The sequence below is a fragment of the Lates calcarifer genome, linkage group LG16_LG22 (genome assembly GCF_001640805.2).
Source record: "Lates calcarifer isolate ASB-BC8 linkage group LG16_LG22, TLL_Latcal_v3, whole genome shotgun sequence".
Taxonomy (NCBI): Eukaryota; Metazoa; Chordata; class Actinopteri; family Centropomidae; genus Lates; species Lates calcarifer.
In genome coordinates this window covers 15,562,181-15,576,230 of record NC_066848.1, presented here as the reverse complement: position 1 = coordinate 15,576,230, position 14,050 = coordinate 15,562,181, and the positions used below count along the sequence as shown (strand labels likewise).

The window sequence follows — 14,050 nt, the reverse complement described above, 5'->3', positions numbered from 1 at the left end:
CCAGTATCAGTAAAGCCACTGAAGACCAGCCAAATAATTTCTCTGTTTTGTTCTTTCAGATCAAAACCATCCCCTCTTTCTTAATATCTGTTCATCCTGAGTCCTGTGTGATTCGTGGGTGCAACATAACCTTATTTCTGCAAGTGTTTAATTATGATTTGTTTGTTCTTTTTAGGCTGCCCTAGTGCATCAAACAACACGGTGTCTGTAGACTGGGCTCCTAGAGTTAACCTCGGTTATCAGAGAGGTAAGCCCATGTTGGATGCACCATGTCTAGAAGAGGAGAGGATGAAGTCCAGAGATGATCAGCAAAGACACACAGATGGTGCAGAGGCCTCACTGGATCTCCATGAGTCAGACGAAAATCCAGAGCCGGAGGACATCACTGAGATGTTACACAATCAACAAGGTAAGTTAATTGCATCTTACATTATAGTTGGATAAGGCACATGTGATTCTGACAGCAAATAATGTATGTAAACTTTGAATTAGGCTTACTTAGTAAGTTCTCAGCAGTGGTTGAAAAAATATTCAGTTCCCTTAAGTAAATGTGCCATTACAGCAATGTAAATGTCATTACAAGTAAAAGTCCTGCATGAAAAATCATACTTCAGTAAAGGTACATAAGTACTAGCAGCAAAATGCACATTTGGAACTTTGAAAATTCATTGATACTTGTCAGAATGAAACCAGTTAGTCTGTTGGTTACGCTGCTGTAGACTTAGACTGCCAGGAGACTTCCCATGATGCACTGAGCTCCATCTGTATATTCATATCCCATAAATGTATGTTACTGTCTTAACATGTTCACATTTCAGTTTTGTGGCCACCATACTAAATTGTTAGTTAGCTGTTAGTAGTTCATTAGGTTGAAATTTAGGTTTTACGTTTTTTAAAATTATTTTTAGTAAGTCTAAGCAAGTAGAGTTGCGTCACTAAAAACTAATTACACTGACTGACGGGTATATTAAATCTTTTCATTGAGGGTACTACTTCAGTCGTTAATTAATTTAGTTATTGTCACAATGTCAGTGAACTTTATCTTCTCTTGCTTGTTTCCTCAAACTCAAAAGAACTATAATAATGAAAAACAGATTGCTCCTGTAGTGATAGTGCCTATATAATGAAATAATAACACAACACAATATTATATTTGAGCATAGCTATATATGATGAGATATTTACAATGCGTGACAGTGATAAAGACATCACTGGAATGTTTCCAGGGTGAAAGTTTACAATAATCACGCTCTTGATACAGTGTACACATATATCTATATCATACAAAAGTCCCTTTACTCTCTGTGTGTTGACACAACTGTGAAACTGAAATAAGAAAAAGCAGTAAAAAAACAATGACTCTACAGTCCCATATTGTCTGATCCCATTTAAGCTAATGTAATAAGGCACAAATGCATTTCATCTTGAATTGGGATGATAGTCATACTTGTTGACAGAAATTGCAACCAAGACAAATTGTTTCCCTTGTGGCTTAGTTTTGATTTACCTCTTTGCAGTCATCATGTATAAAGGGTAAACACACAGAGTATATACAAGTGACCTGAGAGTGCAAACGTAATGGAAAAATTATATTTAATCAGTTGGTCACATTGATAAAAAGCTTATACTAAGAGTAACCACTTCCCTGGTGACTACCACATATTGAATTATTAACCATGCTATTTGAAATTATTTTAAAATTAGATAAGTCAGTTGACATTTAAAAACTGAGGACACATACCTCAGTGTGATAGATAAATCTGTCAAACATAAATTAACATCCTTTCCAATCCTTGAATGACACAAGATACCTGAGAACTGGCACAAAAAGTGCAAATCCAGTCAATAAAGTAAGGCTGAACTGCTTTAAAGCACTTTTTTTCTTTCCCTTCATTGGACAGACACCAACAGCCAAGCATCTTCTTAGTGTTAAAGATTGGAAATATCAGAGCCCATACTTTCCATATGCATTAGTTAAAGGCTTCTACTAACATAAAAGAGGTGCCTGGTGGACATGACCTGAAAAGACATTACATATTGTTGTACACATAAAATCACATAACTGCTACCAGGAAGTAAATACAAAAACTTGATTCATTTGCATTCACGTGAGAGACAAAGAGCTTTAAAATCATTTTAAAGAGGCTTCACTGTAAGGCATTTTCCCAAACGAGTGTTTGTGCGTGCTGTACAGTCACAATCTTCTCTCAAAAGAGACATTATCTAATGTGTGTGTATAGTTTGGGATGACATGATTGTTATTTTTGGGGCAAACCTTTTAAACACTTAAAAACAACAATTACTGGCACTTACTTATGGATTGGAAAGTAGCACATTTTGTTTCATCCCAAACTATACACACACACAGGTGTAAGAAAATATCCCTCTGTGTAGACTTTCACTATGGCAGTAAAATTCAAGAGGTTTACTGTGAAGTTCTGGGGTAAACAAATAAAACAGAAGTGCTCTGGAGGCAGAAATAACAATTGAGCATAGCAAGTTGGCTCATGGGAAAACCTGAATGCCAGAAAGTAACAAAATTGGGATAATTTGTCTTTTACAGCTTGACCTTTGAACCTAAGGATAACTATGTTAACGGAGCTTAGTTGACCTCTCAGGTTGAAACTAACCATATAGCCTGTAGCTATCTAACTAACTTGCTACATTTTCTTGCCTCAGGTACTGGCTTTGGCTCTTTGACTCAGTTATTTTTTGCCTCCAAAGCATTTACTGTTTAACTAAAAGTGCAATCTGCTTTGTTCACTACTGTGACTGCAAGTTCATCTGGTAACAGACTGTAAGTACTCACATTCACAGTAAATATTATCTTTGAAGGTATCATGGCTGCTACTCACTGTTATTTAGCTGTACTTTGAGAATTATCAGCTCAGCTGGAACATATCTCTTGCTGAAATTACCCGTTGAATAAACCTATGACTGGGGTTTGTCCATCTGACAAATCCAGATCATAAAATGGACGAGTCTGGTCCTCGTCTTCTGCCTCAGTCTCCATGAGAGTAGGATGTGTGGACAGCCCATGGCTGCACTGTTCCTCGGCCAAACACAGTGTAGAACGACGCTCCAAATAGGTTGATGGCAGCAGCAATGTAAAAGACAGTCTGCCATTCTTCTATGGTGTTCTAAAAGACAGTCAGCACAATTAATAATTAGTATTGAAATTTAAAAAAATGAGTTTATCCCTCATTGGATTAATGTGTAAATTATTTATCTCATTATCTGGTTCATTCTGTGAAACATCTGCACACGATAATGCCGTTTACTGAAATTAATGGTGTTCTGGTAGTCAACACATCTGTATAGCCCAACATTTTGCAAATAGTTAAGAAGTTTGCTTTGTCAGAAACCACAAATACACAAATTTGAATATTGTAGTAGAAACATTGAAACTGACATAATATTGTATGTAAGGTCAAGTTGTGTAATGTTATGATTGCTGACTGATTGATTTGAAGTTGAAATAGTTTAGTGAGATGACTTTAAAAAAATATTATTGTTTAATTGGATTAGTTAGTTATTCTTATCAGTATTTATGTTGATAAATACTGTTCAACTCACTACAGTATGAAAGTTCATATTGGGTCATGTTAAAACTTTCAAAAAAGTAAAACACTAGAAATTAGAATTAGAAATTGTATATTTAGGTAATTAGAAGAATTTAAAAGGCACTAATTGGATTATTAACCTGGTTGCAATGGGTGATGATCAGTATGATGTTACTAAGTTAATTACTCTTAGTTATTTGATAAAGTGTTTGTCCTCAGCTGTGTGGGGGGGGCCTAAGCCCAGTGTAATGTTATATATCTGTGATTGTACAGACAATGCAACATGGTGAATGTAATGGCTTTCACTATTCCAGACAAAAACAAACTGTAGGTAAGACTGTGTTGTTTATCATAGAGGACGACTGGTGCCTCCTGGTGGTCAAATTGACGCTAACACACTAATCCGGAACTACCTAAACCAATTAGACATGAAATGGAGTATCAAGCCAAAAGCAAGGATACCATCTGTTTAGGCAGTGGCACTGCAGGTTGGGATACCCAGAGTGACCTCTGTTAGTATGTAAGCAGCGGCATCCTACGGACTAAAAATCATGAGTATGCAAAATTGACCTGCTGCTCATGCATCACCATGGCTGGTATACTGGATGTAATCATCAGTTATACCAAATTAAAAGTTTTGAGATTTGAAAAACAAAACAGTTAAATTTATGTTTTCTGTTGCACTGTGCAGACAGGTTAATTAGAGTGTGAGTGTACATGTGTCTCTTACATTTATAGTGAGGGCTCTTGCTATGACTGGTCCCACCATGCCAGGGATGGTGGCAAAAGTGTTGGTGATTCCCAGCAGAATGCCTGCATACCTGTAAAGATAAATACAGATTGTTAAATGCCACAAGTATTTATTACACTACGAGGCTCACCACAGCATTTACTTTGTACATGTACCAGGTTTAACATGAATAATCTTCATGTGTCTACACCAGGAGGAGACCCTTCACTACATTTTTTAATGCGTTTTAGAGAGTGCACACATCTTTGTTTAATAACTGAATAAATTCACATGAATAATTATTCTGCATACATTCAGGATGTATGTACTGTAAAATCATCATCTTGATTACAAGAGGAAACATAGGATACGTCTCAACATTCTTACATTTTGAAGCTAAAATCGTAATGTAGGGATAGGAATGAGTCATTCTTACGAAGGAGCGATGTCAAGATGGTTGATGTTGAAGCCAGAGGCTGACACTCCTCCCAGAGAGGAGGAGATGGTGAGGAAGGTCACAGCCAAGGTGTAGTTACAGCCTATGTATCCTGCTGCCACCAGGAACACCGCTGGCCCGATCATGCCTACAGAACAAACATGGTTATGGTACATTTGATGTCCAATTAAAGCCAAAATAGAGAGAATCCATCTGATACTGGTGCTCCTTACCGACAATGGAAAAGGACTTCCTGACAGCGACTGTGCGGTACTGGCAGGTTTCTCGCAGGTAATCAGCAATCTGGCCACTCAGCACAGCAAACACTGCACAGCCCATGTAAGGCAGAGCTGACAGCATACCATTCTGTTATGGACAGAAGGAGACAATAGCATATGATATGTTTATGTATTTTTATGATTATATTGTTATTGTATGCATTTCATCAGCAAGTAGAAATTATTTTTGACTCTTTGATTATGTATCTGCAGCCAGTTTATGATTTTACTCACACATGTTGTTTATATATTCTCTATTTTAAAAAATTCTAGAAAAAATGTGACTCCATATTGGACCTGTTAGTGTTTGCCAGCAGTTCTGAGCATGAGAAATGTTTGTATATATTATGTTGACCTCACCTGCTGTATGCTGAATCCCAGTATGTCACTCATGTAGGTCGGCAGCAGGGTGAGGAGGGTGTAGAAGGTCCAGTTGTAGGAGAAGTGAGCCACGACGATGGCCCACAGCGGTACGGATGTCACTATGGCTCGCCATGGGATGTGGCCTGCAGATGTGGACAGCTGGGCCAAACAGGTAGTAGAACACACAGAACAGACAGTTCTTGATTAATATATCCATGCTTGAAAACAGATATATGTGCAAAATCCAATAAATAAATATAGTAATAAATATTGTGTTAACTTATGGGAAGAAGCAAAATAGGCACTTTTCAATAGAATAACTTGGCTTGATTATTTGCCCTTATTCTGTATTACTACCCTTAATTTCCTTTGCTGGAAAAATGGAAACAGGCTGCAAGACTATCTTCTACCTATCAAGAAAAAATCTTGTGTTAACTTTTTCTCCGCCTGCTGGTGAGAAAAATGCCTACTTAATGGTATATTCTTGGTTGTCAACAGATGTTTGATTATGACTCTAGATAGAACATTGATGGCATTGAGTGTTTTATATCTGAAAACAAAGTAAAAAATTAAACAGTATACGACTATATACCTCCATAACCTCAACAACATTTTAGACCAAGGGTCATAGAGCTTTAGGATCGTACAGAATCAGAGGCTAAGACAGACACCAGGGTTGAATTCTCAGTGGAAATGATGAACCCTGCATTAGTGCTCACTATCACTGTGAAGATGTACAGTATTTAAGGAAGCTCTGCATCTGAACATCATGGTAAAATGCAGACCCATGAGAAGTGTTATGACTTAACAGCTGAGTAAGACTGATAAGAGAGTAAAATGCTGCAACACACTGAGATTATGTAACATTAGTATCAGATAACTGCACGGGAGCGGAAATGCCTGCAAGCACTCGGCTGCTACTGTCTCAGCAGTAGAGTAATGAACAGTACATCATAGATCATAATGGCAATTAGGGATATAATGTACCATTACACACTAATAATACCTATATAATTCATAGTAAAATAAAGAAATTAATCACAATCCTGTGTTTTCTTTTGCCTGTCTGTCAATATTTAACATTCTGCTTTGTCTCTATTGTGGAGTGTATATTATAATAACGTATATTATTTTACACACCAAATGTAGGACCTAATTAGAGATCAACAAACGAATGCAAAGGAAAAGAAACAGCTAAAAAAAAAAAATTAAAAAGTTTTTATCAAACAGCTTAAAGAAGTTGCTACGAAAGCATATTTTTGGAATTTCAGATGACAACTTTCTCCCTGGGAAAAATGTTCAAGACAGTAGACAAGTCTAGATCTACCCTAACATGCATCAGTGATATAAGATGAAACAAAAAAAGCCTTCATATAAAACTATGAAACCTTGTTTTTAATTTTTTATGACATATATTCTGTTTTTTTTGTGTTACCTCATTCTTCAGTGAGGTGGTGATGTAGAGTCTCTCCCGCTCTGATATCCGTGGGTGAGTGTTTGGACTGTCAAAGACAAGCAAGGCCCATAAGATGAACCACACCAGGCCAACAGCACCTGGACACAGACACACACAGACATAATAAAAAGATTTATTTTACTACAGATGAAGATTGGTGGCTTACATTCATTCAATATGAATCCACGATCACATTAAAGATTAGGTGTAGCCAGTAGATGTGCTACACATCAGAGAACACTGGAATTTTGTTGTCATTTTTTGAAACTGGACTAAGGTCTGAGCAATTTCTTACTTCTACTGCACCCATATCCACTGAGATTAACGGGTGGGCTTTCCATCTGTTCAGTGGTCTGAGATGGAGCTAAATTAAAGCAGTTCAGGCAAGAAAGTCAAAAGTTAGGACTTCTGCAGTGGTTCCTCGTGTACGCACATTTTCCTCTTTAATTTGCTAAATCATCGTTTCCACAGACCAAAGAGGAACAATGGAGAGACACTGAAAACAGCTCTCATAAAATATGAAAAGAACACATGGTGGATAAGCATTAAAAGAAAAAAAAAAAAACAGTCTATGACTAATCAGAGGCCACTTGAGGTCAGAGAAATATGCAAGAACTCTGAATACTGGGTTGTAAGTGTTCTTTCATGGCCTAAAATCTTTCTAAAGGTTTTCTAACTAATGCATTATATGTGTGAAAAAAAGGTCAGGCCAATCATAAGTAAGTCCCTCATATTCTGAACTCTGAAATTGTTTACAGAGTACTGTGCTGAGCAGCTAACAGGCTAGGTTCATAAATTCCTGAAAGACAATCTGCAAAATCTGTTAAATCACTCACCGAAATACAGTTAAGCATATCAGGTTGAGGGAAAGTTAGTGCACCACGATGTTTCTCAATTTGATCAACGCCTTTAAAACAGTCAGCTTATGACTGAAAGGGCCACCATTCCCCTCCCCTCCACTGGTGGCATCCAGGTGTCTTACCAAATACATAGAAGACATAGGTCCAGTCAAGGTAGAAGCAGATTTCACCAGACAAAGGAAGAGATATCACTGTCCCCAGCTGGGCCCCTAGAATGAAGGAGAAAATACAAACGTCTGTATCCCACAGCCTTGACCAGTCAACACAAGCAATCATGTGACAGAGGACAATCCAAGAGGTGTAAAGCCCAGTAAACATGGTTAGGGTGAGGCTGACAGATCACATTTCACACTGCCTAGGGTTGCAGTTGGTGGTTTTTTTCACTTGTGGTTAATTTGCTGTTTTTTTTAATGACTGATTAGTTTTTTGGTAAATAAACTATCTATCAGTGAGAAATGTCAATCACAGTTTCCCAGTGATGTCTTCAGATTGTCCATTTTGTTAGTACAAGGGTTCCAGTAACTGCAACCAATGAATAGTTAGTACTTGTAGTAGTAGCAGTAGTCGTTTACTTGATTAATCAATTATCTAAATTTTTGTTGATGAATTTTCTGTCAATCAACTAACTGCCTGAATGACAAAAAAAAGGAAAATGACTGTTTCGTTAAGCAGACATTCTGGCCAGTGATCCAAAAAGCTACTGTGTCTGTAAACAGGAGCATGTTTTGGTGGACAACATCTACATTGTACCCACTGTGTCTCTGTGTCTTACCAATGTAGGAAATGGTGAGTAGTCGGCTCCTCTCCAGCGGCGGGGCCCACGCTGCCCACATTGTGTACATTGCAGGAAATGTTACTCCCTGTAGACAAACAGAATGAGAAAATCAAGAGCAGGACTGCACATATGACACTCAAATATTACCAGTCAACCACACATATATTCATACAAAAATATCCCTATATTAGTTTGTCTGGCACCCACTTGATTATGGCAGTTCAGACAAACATTATAATACTACTAGCTTAGGCAAACAAAGCTAATTTTAGCATATAGTTGCGGGACAACTTATATAGTACAAACAGGGTGTGCACAAATAACTTCAACTTCCCCTACCTCTCCTATCCCCTCCAGCACCCTGACAGCAATAAGATAGCTTGCGCCCAGGTCGGCAGCCACAGGGGTGAGCAGTGTAAAAATCACAGTTCCCAGGATTCCAAAGCCCATCAGCCACTTGGGTCCAAAGCGGCCAGCCAAGTAGCCCCCAGGGATCTGTGTCAGGATGTAGCCGTAGAAGAAGGAGCCAAGGATCCAGCCCTGTGTTTCAGAGTCCCAGTCGTATACACTGGCCTGTGAGGAGCAGCATTTAGAACTGTATCAGGCATTAAGCTAGATCAAGTATTATGAAGCCTTATTATTTAGTCTTATTTATGAAGACTGGGTACAATGCTTCTGATTGTTTTGCTGTACCTCTGCATGTGTTTTTATGTATACATCTCTGTCAGTGTGTCTTTTCCTCTGTATACAATTAAAGTCTTCCTGCAACAGTTGGTGTGTAAACCTGACCAAAGCTACCACACACATGCAAAAACACACACTTAACTGCAGTAAGTATAGCCAAGATTTCAGTTGAGGATTGTGGCCTAGCCTCATTTTAACATGTCTGTAGAAAAATGGCCTCTTAGCACAGCTTGTCAGTAGTTACACATGGTAAATTATCTTTGTCCATGGTTCAGTGAGACAGAGGTGACTGTTATATACTCTATTGTGCACTGTGTTGTTGCAATGTGTAATTCAAAGCAGATAATATTCCAGTAACCTGTGACTTGATCTATGCATGATGGCTCAGTTTACACTGTGTAATTTACCATAACCGACAAAAAACTAATAGCAACATTTATGCATCAGTCCAGAATGCTGTGTGCCCTGGTCCTTTTTTTCCAAGACTGACAAACTATTGAATGTCAGATGTCAACTCCAGCCTCCTGATTCATTTAATCTTGACATCTTTTTTCCAAGGACAGTAGACAAATATGGAAAAACCTGGCTGCAGCATCATCTTATTGTTTTCCAAAGGGCATTTTGAAGCCTGTCAGTGAAGGTTTATCAGTCTGAAATGGGTACTGGTATGGTAATCTGGACTCTTTCGTCCTTTAGGTCTTTTTAATAGAGCAATACGTTTATAAGTCTCCACTAAGGAACATACAAAATAAGTACTGATAAACTTAATGCGTTGTCAGAATGAGTCACTGAATTTTGATTTTGGTTTTAGAGTCTTTTCACTCAGCAAATGCAATAATACCATGCAGCTCAAACTCAAAAATTGTTATTACTTGGCAAAATACTAAACATGACTAAACCTATTAAGGAAATTCTCTAAAGCTGGATTAAAATGTGCCAGCATGCAGTTAAAGTAGGAACAGTTTAAACAGCTTAATCACTACTATTTTGTGTGTAGAATCACATGGTCTTTACTCCAGCCACAGTCATTTTCTTGCTCACCGTGTGGTTGTGTTTGGGCCGCGGAGGATTGGCATGAGCAGGACACACTGAGCCACTGTGGTTGGCGCTAGATTGGTGGGTGTTGTTGAGCATGTCGACCATTGCCACACTGAGGTTCACTCGCAGAGAGTAGACCACAAAGAAGCCATACGAGGAGAGCAACGCCAGGCCATAGCGGGACGAACAGCACACTGGGGCTACAGAGTGAGGACAGAGAGAGAGATTAGAGAGACCTGTCTGGCAGATTATATTGTATGTGTGCTGTAGTTACCAGTTCAAATCCACAATGGAAAATGTATCAAGTAATACTGCCCAAGGTGAGTCTGTGTTACAATAGGCAACATTTAACAGCCAAATTCAGCAGTGTTGCACAAGTATAGTTATCTTTCCTATACGTCTTTTCTGCACAGTGACAGGAAAGACATCAGAAAAAAAACTGAACGTCATGATGTTAAACTGAATGTCTCTGGGTTTTGAGTGTTGGCTGGGCAAAATAAGGCATCTGAAAACATCACCTTGGACTGTGTGGTAACAGGTAACTGCAACAGTTTTATATTACATTTTTGGACCAATAAATTAATTAATCAATACAATAATTGGAAGATTAATTGATAAGCTTCCTCCCCAACTAAGTGCAACTTACACTTGGCCACAACTATCCATTTATCTCCAATTTTCTTGATCATCAAAGGTAAATGAAAAACATCACAGCAAGCTAATTGTTATAAACTGAAAATGCTTCATATATAAACTAGAGCTGAAATAAGTACTTGATCCTTTTTTTTTATCATTGTCCAGATAATTTTCATAACCAAACTTTAGTGCCTGACAAGTCTCTGGATTTTGCATGAGTAACTACTTGCTGATATGACTGTCATTATGGCATTATATCATTGGTATATCAACCTCCAGTGTCTTTTCATGCAGGTTGCCGTGTTTACTTAACAAGCATAATTTAAGGATCATTTCAACGAGTAATATCTAAACACAGGAAACTGCCCTGCTGCATTTTCATCAAACCTGGCCCTAGGTATGTCAACATGATATGACTCATAGCTCAGGTAGGCACAGCCTGTCATATGATCTCAGGGCAAATGTCCCTAAACTCGTGACTTGGGCTACTTAAAACAGCGTGTATTCAAAAGCACAGGATAGGTGTGAATGCCATCATGTAGGCCTTTTAATTCAGGACCGTCCTTGGGTGACAGGACCATGCACCATTCAAGAAAAGATTTTGTAAATTAGCACATTATTATGGTTTGATGACGGTAAAGGTGAAAGCTATCATGATTTACTTCAGTTGAGGATGTAGGCTGATGCAAAGGAGTTGGACACAACAACATAAACACCTGTACACTCATGTAGTTAATCCACAACAACAGGCAGTGGTGAAAAGTAACAAAGTAGTGCAACTAAGTGCAACTTTGGGGTTCTGATACTTTACTTTTGTACTTAATATTATTTTATACTGTAAGAACTACAAAACATTGGCTTTTTTACTGCACTAAATTCATTCACATTTATTTTTATACGATTTTTCAGATTAAAATTTCTCACAATAAACATGATCAGATCATAAAACATGATGCGTTATTATAACTAATGAACCCGACTGTATATGACATAAATCTAAATAATCTAACTAATCGTACCAATTACACCACAGGGTACCACTTACAAATCAACACATAACTAGTAATAATCTAGTTGCATAACACTGACCAGGGCCATTCTGAAGGATTGAGTACTCTTACTTTTGTACTTTTTACTGCCAATACTTCTGTACTAAATTCTGAATCTATAGCGTGATTTTTGCTACTTTTACTAAACTACTTAAAAATTTCTTCCACCACTGACAACAGCTGCAAAGTAACAACTGTGACACTGATGCATTTAATGAACAACTGTACGTTTAGAGACACTATGGTTCGAGCAATAAGGATTCATCTTCTAGGTCACTTTTGGGCGTGTTGTAGTAACTTGCATTATACTGTGCAGGTGTTTGTGTCATCGTTAATGTCTCCTCACTGTATTAACAACTGCAAAACAGTTTCTTCCCGATAAAACGACAAAAAACAGCGCAGATTTGAGACGTGTATTACCCGAAATGGACCTCGCTGTCAGCTACACGCAGCGTTATGGTTAGCTACAAAGCTAACTATTGTCTCTCTCACCTCTCTGCACTTTGCTCGTGTCCTCGGTGAAGCAGCGGTGTCTCCTGCTCGTCCCCCTCCATGTCCGACCCGTACCGCTCCATTTTCAGTGAATGTTTTAACAGCCGTGGTCTACAGCATCACAAACTAAACCTAACAACAACAGTAGCAGCAGGCAGAAAGCTAACTTCCCTTCACTGGAGCCTCCAGTCAGCTGAGCTCACCACCTGCTAACTGAAGTCACGTGACGAGTGGCACCAGACACATATATATATTTTGCCCTGAGTTTAGTGCTTAAGGCAATGACATTTTTATTTAAGTATAAGGAAACGATAAGGAAAACACAATTTGTAATGTTAGTTATGTGATTACGTGATACGTGATAGTATTCAGAAACCTCACCTAAGTAAACGTACCAATATAACAAAGAACTTCAATACAAGTAAAAGTACTGCATTTACAAGTAAAAGGATAAAAGTGTTTAAAAATCTAAAAATGTATTTAAATACTGCAGAAAAAAATGGAATTCAGTTCTGTTCAAAACGTTATATTCAGACCGTTTAAGGCCATGAATATAACAATTTCATAAACTCCTGAGATACACAAGGATCAATGGCAGTGGCCAGTCCACAGGTGGCCAACAATATCAACATAAAAAAGTAGTGTTATGTCCATAAAAAAGAAGGAAAAGGAGCATTTATCAGTCTATTAACTTCTTGCTATTTGTTTTACATATAGGCAATAGAAGATACATTCCTGAGGGCATTAATTTTAAGTAGTCACAGTGGGACTGGGGATCTTTATGCTTGGGCAGTAATTTTAGAGCAGGTTACTACAATTGGTCCCTGTCCCTCTGACAAGGCGATGTAAACTAGCAGGTAAATGAAAATGTTTAAATACTTTTAATAAAAGAGAAGTTTAGTTCATGTGCAGACGCTGCTGGGCCTTTTCCACGATGACGTAAATGTATATGTCAGTTGTCAAGACTAAAGGAAGTTCTGACCTTTCTTCCATTGTGATCCCCATTGTTCCTGGTCACTGTCTAATCATATTAGACTCAGACCAAAAACCCAGGACACAACAGGCTGCTTATTATAACTGTCTGATAAAAGTTTTCCTGGTTTGTACTGTAACCTTTGCACTAGACAAAAAGACGTAATGAGTAAAAAGTCCAGAGAAACTGTATTCTTAAAAAAGAAACTGGACATTTTCAGGCATAGTTTCTTTAAGCGAAGACCTGCACAGCAACATAGGAATAATATGCATAATATATATAGTTTAGAATGGTTTGCATGATAACATTATGGGTGATAAAATGCACTGAATCCTGCTTTGCCTGAACCTAACATCCCAAAAATATGAAACAAGGCATTTCACAGATTAATGTAACTTGTGACACACTTGACCTTTGGACTTGTGTCTTAGTTACATGACATATACACAAATTGATTTTCATGCTTAACTACACAAAATCATCAGCAATTTCCCCCACACCGCCAGTTATTGGTTAATAAGACACGTTTTGTTTTGTTTTTGTACAGAGAGAAATGGACAGTTCATTCTCCTGCACACACTCACATGTAACCACAGAATCAGATGATGAGTGGGAATGATGTAACCTTCAGACATGGATTTGTTGTTGAAATGAGGAGCAGCTCAGCTGTTCTGTCTGTGGGCTTTATTGTCTCCACTGCACAGAGAGATGTGTACT

The 14,050-nt window shown here is 38.0% G+C and overlaps 1 protein-coding gene across 1 annotated transcript; it reads right to left on the bottom strand.

Moving 5' to 3' along the window:
• Positions 1-1,147: 1,147 nt before the first annotated feature.
• slc17a5 (solute carrier family 17 member 5) lies at positions 1,148-12,581 on the bottom strand. The gene is made up of 12 exons (XM_018661654.2): positions 12,361-12,581; positions 11,534-11,535; positions 10,187-10,383; positions 8,801-9,034; positions 8,459-8,546; positions 7,809-7,895; positions 6,806-6,924; positions 5,368-5,529; positions 4,963-5,095; positions 4,730-4,877; positions 4,294-4,384; positions 1,148-3,140 (listed from the first exon to the last, which is right to left on the bottom strand). Exons 1-12 carry the CDS (start codon positions 12,441-12,443, stop codon positions 3,003-3,005), a joined length of 1,482 nt encoding a protein of 493 aa, XP_018517170.1. The 5' UTR covers positions 12,444-12,581; the 3' UTR covers positions 1,148-3,002.
• Positions 12,582-14,050: the final 1,469 nt, after the last annotated feature.